This window comes from Oncorhynchus nerka, linkage group LG1 (genome assembly GCF_034236695.1).
Source record: "Oncorhynchus nerka isolate Pitt River linkage group LG1, Oner_Uvic_2.0, whole genome shotgun sequence".
NCBI classification, from domain to species: Eukaryota; Metazoa; Chordata; class Actinopteri; order Salmoniformes; family Salmonidae; genus Oncorhynchus; species Oncorhynchus nerka.
In genome coordinates, this window is record NC_088396.1 from 4,467,808 (window position 1) to 4,489,174 (window position 21,367).

Here is a 21,367-nt window from a genome sequence, read left to right on the forward strand (position 1 = left end):
ATTGGAAGCAGGATGCACCTGAGCTCAATTTTGTGTCTCATAGCAAAGAGGTGGAATACTTGTGTAAATAAGGTATCTGTTTTTTATTTTTAATGCATTTGGAAACATTTCTTAAAACCTGTTTTGGCTTTGTCGTTATGGGTATTGTGTGTTGATAGCTGATTAATTGTTTTTTTCCATCAATGTTAGAATAAGGCTGCAATGTGACAAAGTGGAAAAGTCAAGGGGGCTGAATATTTTTCAAAGCCGCCACCTTAAATATTGAATTTGAATATTAAATCAAATTGAAATAAAAAATGTTAACTTAATTCAATTCAGTTTCAAATCATGAAATACAAGTTCAATTTATGAATTCAATGATTTAATTTGTGCATTCCAAATTCCAAAATATGACATTCAAATTCAAGAGTCTAATACAAAGTAAAAATTATGGAATTTAAATAAAAATTTCTGTTTGTACTGAAATCTCTCCATAATGGTTTTCAAAATCTAAAAACATTTTTAGATCTGAAACAACAGTATTTTTTTCCTCAAATAAAATAGCTTGTGTTGGGGGCTCCCGAGTGGCGCAGCGGTCTAAGGCACTGCATTGCATGCAGTAATGCTGGAGGCGTTACTACGGTCACGGGAGGGTTTGGCTGGTGGGGCTTAACTTGGTTCGTCGCACTCTAGCGACTCCTTGTGGTGGGTCAGGTGCCTGCGAGCTGACCTCGGATGCCAGTTGAACAGTGTGTCCTCCGACACGTTGGTGCGGCTGGCTTCCGGGTTAAGCTGGCGGGTGTTAAGCAGCGCGGTTAGGCGGGTCATGTTTTGGAGGACGCATGACTCCACCTTCTCCTCTCCCGAATCCATTGGGGAGCTGCAGCGATGAGCCAAGATCGAATAATTGGGGAGAAAAAATGGGTAAATACCCCACAAAAATTGCTTGGTTGTCATATGTTCCTTAGTGAGCAATTTGTTTACGTCCTGGTAAATGCCCCTGGCGTCAAGACGGAGAGTTCTACGACCTTGAAAACAATTAATATTTTCTGTCGCTATCAAATGTAATTATATTCATGGTGTCACGCCCCAGTCTTTTATTTATTTAGAGACAAAAAAGGCAATTAGTCGGCGCAATACGGCAAGCTGTCAGTCACAGGGGCTAGCGCAATACGCCTTTTACTGTTTTCGTTTGACTCGAGTGGAAGAAGACTGATATTCCACTAATAAATGGGGGTCCTTGGGGACTGGGAGGATGTATGACTTATCAATCATAGAGCATGTATGAAATGACACCCTATTCCCAAAATATATAGATTTCTTTCCCCAGACCTTTTCAAGTGACACCCTATTTCCCATAAAGGCCACTTCTTTTGAACAGAGCTTTTCAAAAGACACCGGCCACCGGCTCAAAAATTGTGCACTACATGGGGAATAGGGTGTCAGATGAGCACCTCTGCAGGTCTGAGATTACACATCCATCATTACATTGTGTTTGAGTACAGCAGTGTATGCTATAAAACACTGATTGACACAACTGAGGGGAAAGGACCTGGGTTTTCAATAATTCTTTCAGAGTATCTTTCAGAGTTTTTGCTGCTGACAAAAGCATGTGTTGATTTTTGAACATACGCACAGCAAAGTCATGGTGCATTTTTTCAGATGAATGTGTAGGTTGACTGTGTGTCTTTTCAATTTAGCCCAAACTGGCAAGACTGGTACTCCTCTGCCTCCTATCCCAGTCACCTCTCCTCCTGCCCACAAGCCTGGATGCTAGTCTGTTTGTGCTTGTAGCCAACCTGTCTATGTTTTGGGGGGCAATGTAGCATTGTTGATTGAAATGTTGGTCAGGCAGCCAGACAGGCTGTCCATACAACTGTCAGAATACAGTATGTACACATACACACGTGTGTATGCACATGCACAGACACACAAACAGACAAGTATGTTTGTTTGACAAGGATGGGAACAGAACTCACAACGTCCTCAGTCTCCGTTCCAAAAACAGTATGTGTTTGAAAGGGTGTGTGTGTAATCATGCGTGTATGTATTTGTGATTGATGCAACTCCACAATCCAGCTGCCTGGTGTGTTTGAGACCCTTAGATGTGTGTGTGATAGAGCCTGTGGCTATGTGTGTGGTCCCTCATGTTGTGTCTTACTGGTCACAGATGTTCCATTAGGACTGCCGTAGGGTGTGTGTCTGTTAAAATGTGTGTACATGCTTATTCTGACAGTGTTGTGTGTGCATGACGGCTTTTGTGTGTGTCTAACGTCTTGTGTTTGTGGTCGCAGATGTTCCACGAGGACTCGGCTGGAGGATGGCAGCTTGTTGCTGTGGACGTCAACAAACCACATGGCCGCGCACCAGCCTGCCTCCAGGTACAGACCTCTGAGATAATAGCAGCACCACTGTCATCACTCCTGAACATATCACATGAACACACAGACACGCGTGCACGTCCCCAAACAAGGCCAAATTCTATTCAAATACAAATTCTTTGGGGCAGAGCTCATTCGAATTAAACCCATTGTGCTTTGCAAGTGTTCATTTTATATTTACATATGAGTAATGTAGCAGATGCTCTTATCCATAGCGACTTAAAGGCTCTTCATGGTCAATCCGAGGTTTGCAGTGGCCGTACAGCATTTTCTGCGATGTGGCCTTCACAGAAGTATTAGAATTTCATACTTGCGCTTCGAGGAGCTGTCATACGCAACCAATATACCGCACCGCTCATAGTGATTCAGGGCTAATCGCTATAGCCATCCAGCTAATTACAAGCAACTGGCTAAACAAAAAGACAAGATGTTGGAGTCTGTTTCCCGGTGCTTGACATAGGAGCTCAGCCAAGATTGCATGAAGTAAAACGGTTGCACTGTTTTCCCACCTGCATCTCTTTCAGATGAAAGATTCAGACCCCACCTCTTTCAGGAATACCTAGGATAGGATAAAGTAATCCTTCTCACCCCCCCCCCCCCCCCCCCTTAAAAGATTTAGATGCACTATTGTAAAGTGGCTGTTCCACTGGATGTCTTAAGGTGAACGCACCAATTTGTAAGTCGCTCTGGATAAGAGCGTCTGCTAAATGACTTAAATGTAAATGTAAATCTCCATCCCTATTTCCCCCCAGCAAAATTAGCCTACATTTAGGCTATTGTTTCTGTGTGTATTTCACACTATGTTGAGGTAAAGGATTATAATGCTTGTATGGAGGTCAAACCCCAACACATGTTCATGTCATCAGCCAGCTGCATACGGTTAAAAACAACCAACACTGATTTCTGCATATTAGCTATGCTACCAGCTTATATGAACAGTAGTTAGCATTTAGCACTCACTTTCTCTAAACCTGAAAAGGGACAACTAATAAATGTTATGCAGTGAAAATAGCCAAATATATACTAATTTGATTTTAGTAACCGCATTGTGGGCCTGTTACAATACAAATATCCACTTTGTTAGATCAGATTTGTTGAATGTGCACCAATTCAACGTCCGTTTATCCCCTATGGTCTGCGTTCCATTAACCGCTTTAGCGCATCTATCACTATCCCAAACCTTTCCCGGATTTCAAACACATTTTTGTGTCTTTGAAGTACCTACACAAGGTATCCTGATTAGCCTTTCATCAAAGTTCTCCATGTTTGTTGTCAAGGAAGTGAATTTGTGAAGTACAGGATGTACCGCCCCTATCTACCATCAACCAATAATGTCAATGCGGAGCTATGCGGAGTGCTCCGCGTTGTTACAACATCTGGGAGGTGCACGGCATCGCCGTACGGAGCTCGATTTGGCCTCTGCGAGCCTGCGGAGGATCCGCAGTTGCGCCACACCCTCTGTAGGGAGCCTCCATAAGGCATTTTCGGATTAAACATAAATTGGCTTTTATATTCAGTTCATTCAACTTAACAAATAAACAACCACATATCAAAGTCATAGCAATAAAACATTTTAGAATGTTTTAAAAATACAAATACATACATTTTTACATCTTTAATGTATTTAGTGACTTTGTAATGTTGTCCATCTCTATACACACACACACACACACACACACACACAGATACACACACACACACACACACACACACAGACACACACACACGTTGAGATCAGCTTGCCTCTATGAGGAGGACAGGGGAGGGAGGTATGATAAAAAATGAAAAGAGACGTGAGTCAAGTGAAAAGAATGTGGCACCTCGGCTGTTTGTGACAGTTTCTGTGTGATTTATCTCCCCCAAATAGTGTGCCAGTAATGTACAGTAGACCTAGCTATTCACTGTGCCAGTAATGTGCTATTCACTGTGCCAGTTTGAAGAAACATTTGTCCTTTTTGGCAGTCTGAGCTAGCAGAAGCAGCAGGACAAGATGCCACCATGGTCGGTCGGTCGGTCTGTCGGTCTGTCGTCTGATTTTGAAGGAGAACTCTCACTCACCCACACACCTTCTCTCTGTTTCAGTGGTGGGTTATGTAAACCAGCTAGAATAAAAACAAAAGTTTAGTTTTCTGATCACATTCCCGTCAGACATTCCCAGTCTACTTAACATGAAACAGACAGACAGAAACGACCTATTTAAAAAAATATATAATAATGTTGGTGCAAAATGAATTACAGTTAAGTTGCCTTTCCCCTTTAGAAAATCTAGCGCTCCCCATAGAACATAGTTTACTTCCGTTCTAGAGGAAGAACAGCTCCATTTCCAATGGTGCCTTAATGTAAGTTCTCCTTCAAAATCAGACCAGTGACAAAGAGACACACAGACAATGGTGGCATCTTGTCCTGCTTCTGCTTCTAGTTCAGACTGCTAAAAAGGACAAATGTTTCTTCAAACTGGCCTCTCCGACACACACAAACACAGCTTGTCACCTCATTGTGGTTACATTTCCCTGTGTGACTTCAATAGGCACGTTGAAACAACTTAATCATGTGATTTTAAATGAGACGAGCCCTACCAGTGTTTTAATGCGTAGATGTGGCTGTAATGGCAAGGCTTGTGATGACCGATGAGTTTTAAATGACATATAAACGATAGCTGTGTTGTCGTCGCCTCCTGGTCGGACCGATCAGAATGGTCGGGCTTTAAAGATAAGGGGAAAGCAGCAGGCATGGCTTACAGCTGTCACAATGTTGATGCAGGAAAGGCCAAGCACTTGGTGTGAGTGACTGCCAACAGCGAGAGCGAGAGGGGGTGGGTAAGAGGAAAACGAGGGGAGACAAAAAGAGAGGGAAGATAGAGAGGGGATAGAGTGAGTAGCTGGAGGACAAACTCCCAATGATGATGTATTATAATGTAAAAATTATCCACACGTCACAAAGACAAGCAAGCAGAAACACACACACACACACACACACACACACACACACACACACACACACACACACACACACACACACACACACACACACACACACACACACACACACACATGCTGGTATGAAAGGCCAAGTTCTACTCCCAAGCTGTTCTACAGATTCTTTCCCCAAGCCATAACACTGCCATAACAGCCATAACAGTTAATGAAATGACTAACCGGACTATTGCATTGACCCTTTTTAGCACTGACTCTATGCACACTGGACACTCATACTTACACAGACACTCCAACACACATACACACACGCGCGCAAAACACGTGCAAAACACACTGCATACGCTTACACACGCAAAACACACACACATTCATATTGACGGCACAGACGCACACTTTCACACTCTTCCCATACGCTGCTGCTACTCTGTTTATTATCTATCCTGATTGCCTAGTCACTGTTACCCCTACCTACATGTACATATTACCTCAACAACCTCGTACCCCTGCACATTGACTCGGTACCGGTACTCCTTGTGTATAGCCTTGTTATTGTTATTTATTGTGGTACTATATTTTTTATTTGAGATTCTTTAAAGTAACCACTGTTTGCCTTGGAGAGCTTATTCAGTCAGCGCATATAACTGCTTCGCCAGGCCAAATACACATGAATATCTTAAGTCTTTATATCTGTTATAGACATGTTTGTGCAATGGCAAACCCATAGGCCGTCAGGGTGTGACATGTTTGTGATTCAGAAAGGACAGCAGCCGTAATGCAGCACACTCATGTAGGAGAGTGCACTTTTTGTAAAACACAAAGAGCCAGTGGTGTAGTGGAGGATATATGCAGGTATAAACCGTGTACCCACTTTTTTTCAGTGGGCATTCCATATGCACACTTCTTAATCCCTATTGATGTGTATCAAAGTAGTGTAGTGGAGTTATACGACTTCAATTATCTATTACAATAGAGAAATAATGCACAAAGTAGCCTACACAATCCCAAAGCACGTGAAATATATTCTCAAGGGAGCCTAACACACAGCCTAGTTTCAGTAGAATATCATCTGCAGGCAGAAAGTGTGTGCAGCTCTCAACTGGTTGTTGCATGGAGAAAAAAACACAAAATAGCACAGTTGGTTAGGAGCAAAACGGAAGCCATCCAGTTAGTTTGGTGAAAAACAGAAGCCATCCCCTCCGGAGCCATTCTAAGCAGACAAAAAATGTGATGCTCTATAAAGAAAAGTATGATATAGAGTGAAAATCCAAAGAATCTGTATGAAAAGTCATAAAAAAACATAGGAAAACATTGGATTAGCAGTCCATTCACTCAGACATAATAAGCCAGTCGGTCTCAATAATAACAAAACAAAAAACATTTAGCATTTCCCAATCGAAATGTACAACTATTACTTCCCATTGCAAAAAAAACATTTCAGCTTTCGCACACAAAGTAACCGGTGACCTAAAGTTTAAATGCAACAAGTTTCACACACAAGTTAATATCAAAGAGATGACTAAATAACAGCAAGCATGCTGCAAAAATAAATAAACACAGTTCCACTCACCAGATGATGATCATTTGAAACACAACTTCTTGTTGAAAGTTAGTCTTGAAATGGGAGAAGCTAACATTAGCAACAACATCCTTTTTTGATAACTCCTGTTGCAGCCACTGCAAACTAGCTGACAACAAAAGCTAGATAAACCGTGGAAAAACTACTGCTCGCTATTGCACAGTGACCTATCAAAAGTTTCCATACGTTTTTTGTAAAAATGGACCCACCCATTAAGTCAAAATGTGATTGCTTGATTCCACTGTCACTCCAAAATGTTGCCCCAAATACAGTTGAATGGCAGATGCCTAATATCTAGCTTCTGATGGCCTAGCCAATGGCTGACTTAGCTAGGTAGATTTATCTCCCGAGACTAACAAAGAAAAATCCTGATTGGATATTTTTTTCTCTTCAGTGTTAACCCTTTCCTTTCCAACAAAAACTGAAGAGATTAAATCAGAACATCATTGAAAATAGTAATATAATTATTATTATTATTTAGAAGTCCTTAGCTCTTCTCTGAAGGCGTAGAATGCCCATTGTTCACCACTGTGTTTGGGTTAGTAATAATTTGTAGCGTGTCTCTATTTTCCATCAGCATGCATTTATTCTATCTGAATGTCTAAAGAATCCATATGTTGTTCTGAAATATGAACACAGAAATACTGGACATTTTGATCTCTTATTATGGTGGTGATTTTGGTAAAATTACAATCATGGTATTGAATTGGAATCAAATTTGTCTGGTCTCGGTCTTGATTCGGGTCTGTTGTTCCCCTCCTGGTCACCGTCTTAACTCGGTCTCATCCCCTCTCCAGTCTTGGTCTTGAATCGTCTCACTTTAGGTGGTCTCTAACAAGCATTTCACAGGGGCTAGAGAGATCGTGTGGAATATTCTAGGTCCTCAGTGATCAGGATGGTGGGGTAGATGGATACATAGGGATGCAGAAATGCACCAACATTGTAATTGCAATACTGAACGGAATGTTGATAAACTGTGTGCATCCGGATCCAAATAAGAATATAAACACTGTGTCCCAAATGGCACCCTAATCCCTATATGGTGCACTACTTTTGACCACAGCCCATAGTGCACAATGTAGGGAGTAGGGTGCCATTTGGAATGTACAGTGGTGTCATAAGTATTCACCCCCTTGGATTTCTTCACATTTATTTTGTTGCAAAGTGGAATTGAAATTGATAGAATTGTATCTACACAAAATGCCATGTAATGTGACTCATTTCAGTAAACTCTGTGTGTCACGCGTCACTACTCCACAGCATCCAGTTTGCTGAGTAGAGTGTTGGGGGCTATTTTTAAATGACATCGCCGAAGTCAAGGATCGGTAGGATAGTCAGTTTTACGAGGGTAAGTTTGGCAACATGAGTGAAGGAGGCTTTGTTGCGAAATAGGATGCCAATTCTAGATTGAATTTTGGATTGGAGATGCTTAATGTGAGTCCGGAAGGAGAGTTTACAGACTAACCAGACACCTAGGAATTTGTAGTTGTCCACATATTCTAAGTCAGAACCGTCCAGAGTAGTGATGTTGGACGGGCGGGCAGGTGCAGGCAGCGATCGGTTGAAGACCATCCATTTAGTTTGACTTGTATTTAAGCAATTGGAGGCCACGGAAGGTGAGTTGTATGACATTGAAGCTCGTCTGGAGGGTTGTTAACACAGTGTCCAAAGAAGAGCCAACTCTATCAGAGAAGTAGTTGGTCAACCAGGCGATGCAATCATTTGAGAAACCAAGGCTGTCGAGTCTGCCGATGAGGATGTGGTGATTGACAGAGTCGAAAGCCTTGGCCAGGTCAATGAATACATCTGCACAGTATTGTTTCTTATCGATGGCGGTTAAAATATTGTTTAGGACCTTGTGTGGCTGAGGTGCACCCATGACCAGCTCTGAAACCAGATTGCATAGCGGAAAAGGTATGGTGGGATTCGAAATGGTTGGTAATCTGTTTGTTGACTTGGCTTTCGAAGACCTAAGAAAGGCAGGGTAGGATATATATAGGTCTGTAGCAGTTTGGGTCAAGAGTGTCCCCTCCTTTGAAGAGGGGGATGACCACAGCTGCTTTCCAATCTTTGGAAATCTCAGACGACACGACAGAGAGGTTGAACAGGCTAGTAATAGGGGTTGCAACAATTTCGGGAGAATTTTTTTGAAAGAAAGTGTCCAGATTGTCTAGCCCGGCTGATTTGTTGGGTTCCAGATTTTGCAGCTCTTTCAGAACATCAGCTGACTGGATTTGGGAGAAGGAGAACTGGGGAAGGCTTGGGCGAGTTGCTGTGGGGGGTGCAGTGCTGTTGACCGGGGTAGGGGTAGCCAGGTGGAAAGCATGGCCAGCCGTAGGAAAATGCTTATTGAAATTCTCAGTTATAGTGGATTCATCGGTGGTGACAGTGTTTCCTATCCTCAGTGCAGTGGGCAGCTGGGAGGAGGTGTTCTTATTCTCCATGGACTTTACAGTGTCCCAGAACTTTTTTGAGTTTGTGTTGCAGGAAACAAATTTCTGCTTGAGAAAGCTAGCCTTGGCTTTTCTAACTGCTTGTGTATATTGGTTTATAGCTTCCCTGAAAAGTTGCATATCACGGGGGCTGTTCGATGCTAATGCAGAACGCCATTATTTTTGTGTTGGTAGGCAGTCAGGTCTGGAGAGAACCAAGGGCTATATCTGTTCCTGGTTCTAAATTTCTTGAATGGGGCATGCTTATTTAAGATGTTGAGGAAGGTATTTTAAAAAAATTACCAGGCATCCTTTACTGACGGGATGAGATCAATATCCTTCCAGGATAACCCGGCCAGGTCGATTAGAAAGGCCTGCTCGCTGAAGTGTTTCAGGGAACATTTGACAGTGATGAGTGGAGGTCGTTTGACCGCTGACCCATTACGGATGCCGTCCCAGCGCGCACGACCCACGTGGAGTTCCAGGTCTCCTGTAGCCTCTGGAACTGCCGATCTGCGGCCAACAAGGCAGAGTTCATCTCAGCCTATGCCTCCCTCCAGTCCCTCGACTTCTTGGCACTGACGGCAACATGGATCACCACAGATAACACTGCTACTCCTACTGCTCTCTCTTCGTCCGCCCACGTGTTCTCGCACACCCCGAGAGCTTCTGGTCAGCGGGGTGGTGGCACCAGGATCCTCATCTCTCCCAAGTGGTCATTCTCTCTTTCTCCCCTTACCCATCTGTCTATCGCCTCCTTTGAATTCCATGCTGTCACAGTTACCAGCCCTTTCAAGCTTAACATCCTTATCATTTATCGCCCTCCAGGTTCCCTCGGAGAGTTCATCAATGAGCTTGATGCCTTGATAAGCTCCTTTCCTGAGGACGGCTCACCTCTCACAGTTCTGGGCGACTTTAACCTCCCCACGTCTACCTTTGACTCATTCCTCTCTGCCTCCTTCTTTCCACTCCTCTCCTCTTTTGACCTCACCCTCTCACCTTCCCCCTACTCACAAGGCAGGCAATACGCTCGACCTCATCTTTACTAGATGCTGTTCTTCCACTAACCTCATTGCAACTCCCTCCAAGTCTCCGACCACTACCTTGTATCCTTTTCCCTCTCGCTCTCATCCAACACTTCCCACACTGCCCCTACTGGATGGTATCGCGCCGTCCCAACCTTCGCTCTCTCTCCCCGCTACTCTCTCCTCTTCCATCCTATCATCTCTTCCCTCTGCTCAAACCTTCTCCAACCTATCTCCTGATTCTGCCTCCTCAACCCTCCTCTCCTCCCTTTCTGCATCCTTTGACTCTCTATGTCCCCTATCCTCCAGGCCGGCTCGGTCCTCCCCTCCCGCTCCATGGCTCGACGACTCATTGCGAGCTCACAGAACAAGGCTCCGGGCAGCCGAGCGGAAATGGAGGAAAACTCGCCTCCCTGCGGACCTGGCATCCTTTCACTCCCTCCTCTCTACATTTTCCTCTTCTGTCTCTGCTGCTAAAGCCACTTTCTTCCACTCTAAATTCCAAGCATCTGCCTCTAACCCTAGGAAGCTCTTTGCCACCTTCTCCTCCCTCCTGAATCCTCCTCCCCCTCCCCCTCCTCCCTCTCTGCAGATGACTTCGTCAACCATTTTGAAAAGAAGGTCGACGACATCCGATCCTCGTTTGCTAAGTCAAACGACACCGCTGGTTCTGCTCACACTGCCCTACCCTGTGCTCTGACCTCTTTCTCCCCTCTCTCTCCAGATGAAATCTCGCGTCTTGTGACGGCCGGCCGCCCAACAACCTGCCCGCTTGACCCTATCCCCTCCTCTCTTCTCCAGACCATTTCCGGAGACCTTCTCCCTTACCTCACCTCGCTCATCAACTCATCCCTGACCGCTGGCTACGTCCCTTCCGTCTTCAAGAGAGCGAGAGTTGCACCCCTTCTGAAAAAACCTACACTCGATCCCTCCGATGTCAACAACTACAGACCAGTATCCCTTCTTTCTTTTCTCTCCAAAACTCTTGAACGTGCCGTCCTTGGCCAGCTCTCCCGCTATCTCTCTCAGAATGACCTTCTAGATCCAAATCATTCAGGTTTCAAGACTAGTCATTCAACTGAGACTGCTCTTCTCTGTATCACGGAGGCGCTCCGCACTGCTAAAGCTAACTCTCTCTCCTCTGCTCTCATCCTTCTAGACCTATCGGCTGCCTTCGATACTGTGAACCATCAGATCCTCCTCTCCACCCTCTCCGAGTTGGGCATCTCCGGCGCGGCCCACGCTTGGATTGCGTCCTACCTGACAGGTCGCTCCTACCAGGTGGCGTGGCGAGAATCTGTCTCCTCACCACGCGCTCTCACCACTGGCGTTCCCCAGGGCTCTGTTCTAGGCCCTCTCCTATTCTCGCTATACACCAAGTCACTTGGCTCTGTCATAACCTCACATGGTCTCCCCTATCATTGCTATGCAGACGACACACAATTAATCTTCTCCTTTCCCCCTTCTGATGACCAGGTGGCGAATCGCATCTCTGCATGTCTGGCAGACATATCAGTGTGGATGACGGATCACCACCTCAAGCTGAACCTCGGCAAGACGGAGCTGATCTTCCTCCCGGGGAAGGACTGCCCGTTCCATGATCTCGCCATCACGGTTGGCAACTCCATTGTGTCCTCCTCCCAGAGCGCTAAGAACCTTGGCGTGATCCTGGACAACACCCTGTCGTTCTCAACTAACATCAAGGCGGTGGCCCGTTCCTGTAGGTTCATGCTCTACAACATCCGCAGAGTACGACCCTGCCTCACACAGGAAGTGGCGCAGGTCCTAATCCAGGCACTTGTCATCTCCCGTCTGGATTACTGCAACTCGCTGTTGGCTGGGCTCCCTGCCTGTGCCATTAAACCCCTACAACTCATCCAGAACGCCGCAGCCCGTCTGGTGTTCAACCTTCCCAAGTTCTCTCACGTCACCCCGCTCCTCCGCTCTCTCCACTGGCTTCCAGTTGAAGCTGGCATCCGCTACAAGACCATGGTGCTTGCCTACGGAGCTGTGAGGGGAACGGCACCTCAGTACCTCCAGGCTCTGATCAGGCCCTACACCCAAACAAGGGCACTGCGTTCATCCACCTCTGGCCTGCTCGCCTCCCTACCACTGAGGAAGTACAGTTCCCGCTCAGCCCAGTCAAAACTGTTCGCTGCTCTGGCCCCCCAATGGTGGAACAAACTCCCTCACGACGCCAGGACAGCGGAGTCAATCACCACCTTCCGGAGACACCTGAAACCCCACCTCTTTAAGGAATACCTAGGATAGGATAAAGTAATCCTTCTCACCCCCCTTAAAAGATTTAGATGCACTATTGTAAAGTGGCTGTTCCACTGGATGTCATAAGGTGAACGCACCAATTTGTAAGTCGCTCTGGATAAGAGCGTCTGCTAAATGACTTAAATGTAAATGTATCCTCGCTGCTGTATATAGCCTCTCTACTGTTATATCCTCGCTGCTGTATATAGCCTCGCTACTGTTATATCCTCGCTGTTACATCCTCGCTGCTGTATATAGCCTCGTTACATCCTGTTGTATATCCTCTGTTATATCCTCGCTGCTGTATATAGCCTCGCTACTGTTATGTCCTCGCTGCTGTATATAGCCTCGCTACTGTTACATCCTCGCTGCTGTATATAGCCTCGCTACTGTTATATCCTCGCTGCTGTATATAGTCTTTTTTTCAGTTTTTTATTTTATTTACTTACCTATTGTTCACCTAATACCTTTTTTGCACTGTTGGTTAGAGCCTGTAAATAAGCATTTCACTGTAAAGTCTACACCTGTTGTATTCGTGGCACGTGACAAATAAACTTTAATTTGATTGACAGACAGACGGAGAGATAGTCAATCACACGTGGATCGACATCACTATTTCGGGAAATTCTCAGTGTAAGACTGCCATTTGTGGGCGGGCATAATTACCTGGCATCTGAAGAGCAATCACACCCGTTGCTTTCAGACGAAAATTATGGAGAGTTGACAGGCAGACAGTGCAGTTCAATCTCTGGGCTATGCTGTCTCTGTATGTTTGCGGGGGAAGTGAAGTGTGGTGTTGTTTTCCGCTCTGGTAGCCTTTAGAGTAATTGGTCATCATACGATTAGAACATTCTAGAGCTGGCAGGTGGGCTCTACCTGCACTGTCTGTCCTTTCTGTCAGTCTGCATTTGTGTGTCAGTCTGTCTGTTTTCCTGCTTGTACATGTGCATGCATGCCTGTCAGTCTGTCCATTCTTCCTTCTCTCACTCTCTCTCTCTCTCTGTCTGTCTGTATGCATGCCTTTTTGTCTGTTTGTTTTTTTGGTCGATCCATGTGTGATTGACAGGTAGACACAGAGACAGTCAATCTCACTGTCCGTCCGTCCATCTATGTGTCTCTACGCGTGTCCGTCTTTCCGTCTGACTATTGGTACATTGCGATGCAGCAGGTAATTGTGAAAACACCTGCTCATTCTGGAACCAGATCAGGACACTGTAGAGTTCCCTGATGAGGTGATGACTGCTACAGAAATAGCTTGGAACAGAAATAGCCATGACATGAATCATCTCAGTGATGGGATTGGTTGCCATTGATGCCAATGTACATAAGATCCCGGATGAGCCCCCAAGAAGTGTGAACTTGCCCTGTACAACTCCTAATCTGACATGAAGCTGTAGAGGGGAACTGTCTAACCGACTTTACCACTCAAAATAGTTTGTTTTGGGTTGTAGGTGTTGTGGATATTTCTTGTTTGGCAAAATAACCACACACTGTGAGAATACAGTGTCATCATTTACATTTTACATTTAAGTCATTTAGCAGACGCTCTTATCAAAAAGTATTCATACCCCATGATTTATTCCACATTTAGTTGTTACAGTCTGAATTCAAAATGTTTCATACCCATCTATACACCATACCCGATGACAAATTGAAAACATGTTTTTAGAAAATGTGGCAAATGTATTGACAATTACGTCGTAACTTGCCTAGTTAAATAAAGGTTAAATAAAATCTGTACAAATGTATTTTTATTTATCTAATTACAAAAATATTCACACCCCTGAGTCAATACTTTGTAGAAGCCCTTTTTGCAGCGATTACAGCTGTGAGTCTTTCTGGGTAAGTCTCTTAAGAGCTTTTCACATCTGGATTGTGCAACATTTGCCCATAATTGTTCAATCTCTGTCAAATTGGTTGTTGATCATTGCAAGACAGCCATAACCATTTTCAGGTCTTGCGATAGATTTTCAAGTCGATTTAAATCGAAACAGTAACTTGTTATTGGTCACATACACATATTTAGAAGATGTTATTGCGGTTGTAGTGGAATGCTTGTGTTCCTAGCTCTGAGAGTGCAGTGATTTCTAACAATACACAAATCTATAAATATTAGGACGAGCAATGTCGGGGTGACATTGAATAAAATACAGCAGAATAGAATACAGTATGTACATACAGTTGAAGTCGGAAGTTTACATACACCTTAGCGAAATACATTTAAACTCAGTTTTTCACAATCCCTGACATTTAATCCAAGTAAACATTCCCTGTCTTAGGTCAGTTAGCATCACCACTTTATTTTAAAATGTGAAATGTAAGAATAATAATAGAGAGAATGATTTATTTCAGCCTTTATTTCTTTCATCACATTCCCAGTGGGTCAAAATGCTACCAATTAGTATTTGGTAGCATTAACCATTAAATTGTTTAACTTGGGCCAAATGTTTCAGGTAGCCTTCTACAAGCTTCCCACAATAGGTTGGGTGCATTTTGGCCCATTCCTCCTGACAGAGCTGGTGTAACTGAGTCAGGTTTGTAGGCCTCCTTGCTCGCACACACTTTCTCAGTTCTGCCCACAAATGTTCTATAGGATTGAGGTCAGGGCTTTGTGATGGCCACTCCAATACCTTGACTTTGTTGTCCTTAAGCCATTTTGCCACAAAAATGGAAGTATGCTTGGTCATTGTCCATCATTGTCCATTTGGAAGACCCATTTGCGACCAAGCTTTAACTTCCTGACTGATGTCTTGAGATGTTGCCTCAATATATCCACATAATTGTACTGCCTCATGATGCCATCTATTTTGTGAAGTGCACCAGTCCCTCCTGCAGCAAAGCACCCCCACAATATGATGGTGCCACTCCTGTGCTTCACGGTTGGGATGGTTTTCTTCGGCTTGCAAGCCTTTCCCCTTTTTCCTCCAAACATAACGATGGTCATTATGGCCAAACAGTTCTATTTTTGTTTCATCAGACCAGAGGATATTTCCCCAAAAAGTATGATCTTTGTCCCCATGTGCAGTTGTAAACCGTAGTCTGGCATTTTTAGGGTGGTTTTGGAGTCCTTGCTGAGTGGCCTTTCAGGTCATGTCAATATGGGACTCATTTTACTGTGGATATAGATACTTTTGTAACTGTTTCCTCCAGCATCATCACAATGTCCTTTGCTGTTGTTCTGGGATTGATTTACACTTTTTGCACCAAAGTACGTTCATCTGGTCCCATGGTGTTTATACCTGCATACTATTGTTTGTTTCCCTTCAGGCGTTTGGAAATTGCTCCCAAGGATGAACCAGACTTGTGGAGGTCTACACATTTTGTTTTCTGAGTTCTTGGCTGATTTCTTTTGATTTTTCCACGATGTCAAGCAAAGAGGCATTGAGTTTGAAGGTAGGTCTTGAAATACATCCACAGGTACACCTCCAATTGACTCAAATGATGTCAATTAGCCTGTGAGAAGCTTCTAAAGCCATGACATCATTTTCTGTAATTTTCCAAGCCATAAAGACACAGTCAACTTAGTGTATGTAAACCTCTGACTCCTTGGAATTGTGATACAGTGAATTATAAGTGAAATAATCTGTCTGTAAAGAATTGTTGGAAAAATTACTTGTGTCATGCACAAAGTAGATGTCCTAACCGACTTCCCAAATCTATAGTTTAACAAGAAAATGGTGGAGTGGTTGAAAAGCTAGTTTTAATGACTCCAACCTAAGTGTATGTAAACTTCCGACTTCAAGTGTATGAGATGAGTGAAGCAGTATGTAAACATTATTAAAGAGGCTAGTGTTCCATTATTAAAGTGGCCAATGATTCTATGTATATAGGGCAGCATCCTCTAAGGTGCAGGGCTGAGTATCTGGGCGGTAGTCGGGTAGCGATGGCTATTTAACAGTCTGATGGCCTTGAGATAGAAGCTGTTTTCAGTCTCTCAGTCCCTGCTTTGATGCACCTGTACTGACCTCGCCTTCCTGATGAAAGCGGTGTGAGCACGCCGTGACTCGGGTGGTTGAGGTCCTTGTTGAAATTTTTGGCCTTCCTGTGACATTGGGTTCTGTAGGTGTCCTGGAGGACAGGTAGTTTGCCCCTGGTGATGCGTTGTGCAGACCGCATGACACTCTGGAGAGCCCTGCGGTTGTGGGCTGTGTAGTTGCCGTACCAGAGGTTTGTGAGGGTCTTAGGGACCAAGCCAAATTTCTGTGTGAGTGGACCATTTCAGATTGTCATTGATGTGGATTTGGAACTTGAAGCTTTCCACCTTCTCCACTGTGGTTCCGTCAATTTGGATAGGTGTGTGCTCCCTCTGCTGTTTCCTGAAATCCATGATCAGCTCCTTTGTTTTGAAGTCTTTGAGGGAGAGTTTATTTTCATGGCACCACTCCACATTGGCCCTCTCCTCCTCCCTGTAGGCTGTCTCATCATTGTTGCTAATCAGGCCTATTACTGTTGTGTCGTCTGCAAACTTGATGATTGAGTTGGAGGCGTGCGTGGCCACGCAGTCATGGGTGAACAGGGAGTACAGAAGGAGGTTGAGGACGCACCATTGTGGGGCTGTGTTGAGAGTCAGCAAAGTGGATATGTTGTTTCTTACCTTCACCACCTGGGGTGGGTCGGCAAGAAGTCCAGGACCCAGTTTCACAGGGCGGGGTTCAGACCCAGGGCCAAAGTTTAATGATGAGCTTGGAGGGCACTATGGTGTTGAATGCTGAGCTAAAGTCAATAAGCAGCATTCTTACATAGGTATTCCTCTTAGGGCAGTGTGCAGCGTAATGACGATTGTATCGTCTGTGGATCTATTGGTGCGCTATACAAATTGAAGTGGGTCTAGGGTGTCAGTTAAGGTAGAGGTGATATGACTCTTAACTAGCCTCTCAAAGCACTTCATGATGACAGAAGTGACAATAGTTATTTAGTTCAGTTACCTGTGGTTTCTTTGGGAACAGGAACAAGGGTGGATATCTTGAAGCAAGTGGGGACAGCAGACTGGGATACGTAGAGATTGAATATGTCCGTTAACACTCAAGCCAGCTTCTCTGCACATGCTTTGAGGACGCGGCTAGGGATGCCATCTGGGCCAGCAGCCTTGTGAGGGTTAACACTCTTAAATGTCTTGCTCACGTCGGCCACAGAGAATGAGAGCCCACAGTCCTTGGAAGCGGGCCTCGTCGGTGGCACTGTGTTATCCTCAAAGTGGGCAAAGAAGGTGTTTCGGTTGTCCTGGAGCAAGACGTCGTTGTCCCCGATGTGGCTGGTTTTCCTTTTGCAATCTACGGTTGTGCGTAGACCCTGCCACATATGTCTGATGTCTGAGTCGTTGAATTGTGACTCCACTTTGTCGCTGTACTGATGTTTTGCCTGTTTGATTGCCTTATGGAGGGAATAACTACACTGTTTAAATTCAACCATATTCCCAGTCACCTTGCCATGGTTAAATGTGGCTGTTTGCGCTTTCAGTTTTGCACGTATGTTACCATCTATTCACAGTTTCTGGTTTGGGTAGGTTTTGTCAGAATGGGAACAACGTCCACTATACACTTCCTATTGAACTCAGTCAGCGTGTCCGTGTATACGTTAATGTAATTCTCAGAGGCTACCCGGAACATATCCCAGTCTGCGGGGTCAAAACAATCTTGAAGCATGAATTCCGATTGGTTAGACCAGCTTTGAATAAACCTCAATACGGGTGCTTCCTGTTTGACTTTCTGTCTATAGTAATGGAGGAGCAAATTGGAGTTGTGATCTGATTTGCTGAAGGGAGGGCGGGGGAGGGTCTTGTAGACATTTTGAAAGGGGGAGTAGCAGTGGTCAAGTGTTTGACTGTAGTACATACTCTGGTAAATCTGTGGATATAACATCGGTAGCGTTTTCCTCAAATTTGCTTTGTTAATTTCCCCATCTACAATAAATGCGGCCTCAGGATTTGTGGTTTCCAGTTTGCATGAAGTCCAGTGTAGGTCCGTGAGGGCCATCGTGGTATTGGCTTGAGGTGGAATATACACGGCTGTGATTATGACCACAGATAATTTTCTTGGAAGGTAATGCGGTCGGCATTTGATTGTGAGATATTATAGGTCGGGTGAACTAAAGGACTTGTGTTTCTGTACGTTATCACAATCAGACCATATGTAGTTAATCATGAAACATACACCACCGTCCTTCTTCCCAGAGAGTTCTTTATTCCTGTCTGCGCGATGTATTGAGAACACAGCGCGCTGTATGGACGGGGACAGTATATCCCGAGAGGGACATGATTCAGTGAAACAGAGTATGTTACATTTCCTGATGTGTCTCTCTGGTAGGAGATCCTCGCCCTGAGCTCTTCTACTTTATTGTCCAGTGACTGAACTTTAGCGAGAAATATACTCAGAAGCGGTAGATGGTGTGCACACCTGAGTCGAACTAGAAGTCCACTCCGAATACCTCTTCTCCGCCTGCGGTGTCTTTGAGCAGCCTCTGAGATAAGTTAAATTGCCCTGGGGAGTACGAGCAAAGGATCCAATTCGGCAAAGTCGTGTTCCTGGTCATAATGCTGGTTAGTGAGTTACCGCCGCTATGATACCCAACCGTTTATTACAGCTGTATGTAATAAGACAAAAGAACTTTAAGAAATAACACAAAAAAACAAAATACTGCAAAGTTGCTTAGGAGCTGCCACTTCTGTCGACGCCATCTTGCAACCACTTCGAACATTCACTGTCTTCTTGGTAAGCAACCCCAATGTAGATTTGGCCTTGTGTTTTAGGTTATCCTGTCTGGCGCAGGCGCGCCGCTACGGTTGTGCGTAGCGGCACCTCAAGAACATCTAGTGAAAGTGCACAGCGCCAAATTCAAAATACAGAAATAGTCATAATAAACATTCATAAAAATACAAGTGTTATACATCGGTTTAAGATTAAATTCTTGTTAATCCAGCCGCTTTGTCAGATTTCAAAAAGTCTTTACGGCGAAAGCATACCATGCGATTATCTGAAGACAGTGCCCCGCTTACAAAAGCATACAAACATTTTCCAACCAAGTAGAGGAGTCACGAAATTCAGAAATAGCGATAAAATTAATCACTTTCCTTTTGAAAATCTTAATATGGTTGCAGTCACAAGAATCCACTTTCTCAAAGGCGGTCAAAACATGCAGACGAATACATCCTAATAGTACCGGTAAAGTTTGTCGAAACATGTCAAACGATGTTTATAATTAATCCTCAGGTTGTCAATTGTCTGAATAATCGATAATATTTCAACCGGACAATTGCGTATTCAATATAAAGGAAAAAGAACGACGGGCATGCACACAGTCACACGCGCAAACCAGCACTGCATGCTTCCCCAGTCCCCTGACAGAAAGGTCCCAGTCTTCTTAATTTTTCAGAAAACAAGTCTGAAAACAGTGTCTAACGACTGTTGACATCTAGTGGAAGCCATAGGAACTGCAATCTGGGTCTTAATCCATTAGATACTCAATTGGCATTCTATTGAAAACCACCCACATCAAAAAATCCCACTTCCTGGATGGATTTTCCTCAGGTGTTTGCCTGCCATATCAGTTCTGTTATACTCACAGACATTATTTTAACAGTTTTGGAAACTACCGTGTTTTCTATCCAATTCTACCAATTATATGCATATCCTAGCTTCTGGGCCTGAGTAACAGGTAGTTTACTTTCGGCACGCTTGTCATCCAGACGTCAACATACTGCCCCTAAGCCCAAATAAGTTATACAATGTTTTCCTCTAGGATTTTGCCTGTGCTTAGCTCAATTCCATTTTTTTTTAACGATTACAAGCATACCCATAACATGATGTAGCCACCACTGTGCTTGAAAATATGGAGAGTGGTATTCAGCATTGTGTTGTATTGGATTTGCCCCAAACATAACACTGTGTTCAGGACAAAAAGTGAATTGCTTTGCCAATTTGTTTGCAGTATTAATTTAGTGTTGTGTTGCCTTACAGGATGCATGTTTAGGTTAGTATGGAGGAGTAACTACAATGTGGCTGATCCATTCTCAGTTTTCTTCTATCACAGCCATTAAACTCTGTAACTTTTTTTAATGTCACCGTTGGCCTCCTTTGTGATATCCCTGACCGGCTTCCTTTCCCTCCGGAAACTGAGTTAGGAAGGACGCCTGTATCTTTGTAGTGACTGGGTGTATTGATACACCATCCACAGTGTAATTATTAACTTCACCATGATCAAAGGGATATTCAGTGTCTGCTTTTTTCTACCAATAGGTGATCTTCTTTGCGAGGCATGGGAAAAACTCCCTGGTCTTTGTGGTTGATTCTGTGTTTGAAATTCACTGCTCAACTGAGGGACCGCACAGATGATGTTGTATGTGTTACTGAGATAAGGTTGTCATTCAAAAATCATGTTAAATGCTATTATTGCACACAGAGAGAGTCCATGCAATGTATTATGTGACTTTTTAAGCACATGTTTACTCCTGAACTTATTTAGGCTACCCATAACAAAGAGGTTGAATATTTATTGACTCAAGACATTTCAGTTTTTCGTTTTAAATTAATTTGTACAAATTTAGAAACATCTAATTCCACTTTAAATTTATGGATTATTGTCTATGGCCAGTGACAAACATTTCATTTCAGGCTGTAACACAACAAAAGGTGTAAAAAAGTGTTTTCTGAAGGCACTGTACATACATTTAGGGGCAGGAGATTTTACCTGACCATATGGCCTGACAAGGATAAATATTTAGTTTGTGGTTTCTAGGGTCCTGGTAAGGCCATGCAGTCAGGACAAATTCCGAGCACTATTC

The 21,367-nt window shown here is 44.0% G+C and overlaps 1 protein-coding gene across 2 annotated transcripts in view; it reads left to right on the forward strand.

The window, feature by feature from the left end:
* nalcn (sodium leak channel, non-selective) overlaps nucleotides 1–21,367 on the forward strand; it is a 291,484-nt gene that overhangs the window by 75,205 nt on the left and 194,912 nt on the right. For both annotated transcript variants that reach the window (XM_029647141.2, XM_029648174.2), the window contains exon 11: nucleotides 2,274–2,360. In XM_029647141.2, the coding sequence (XP_029503001.1) occupies nucleotides 2,274–2,360 (87 nt within the window). The remainder of the gene's footprint in view (nucleotides 1–2,273; nucleotides 2,361–21,367) is intronic.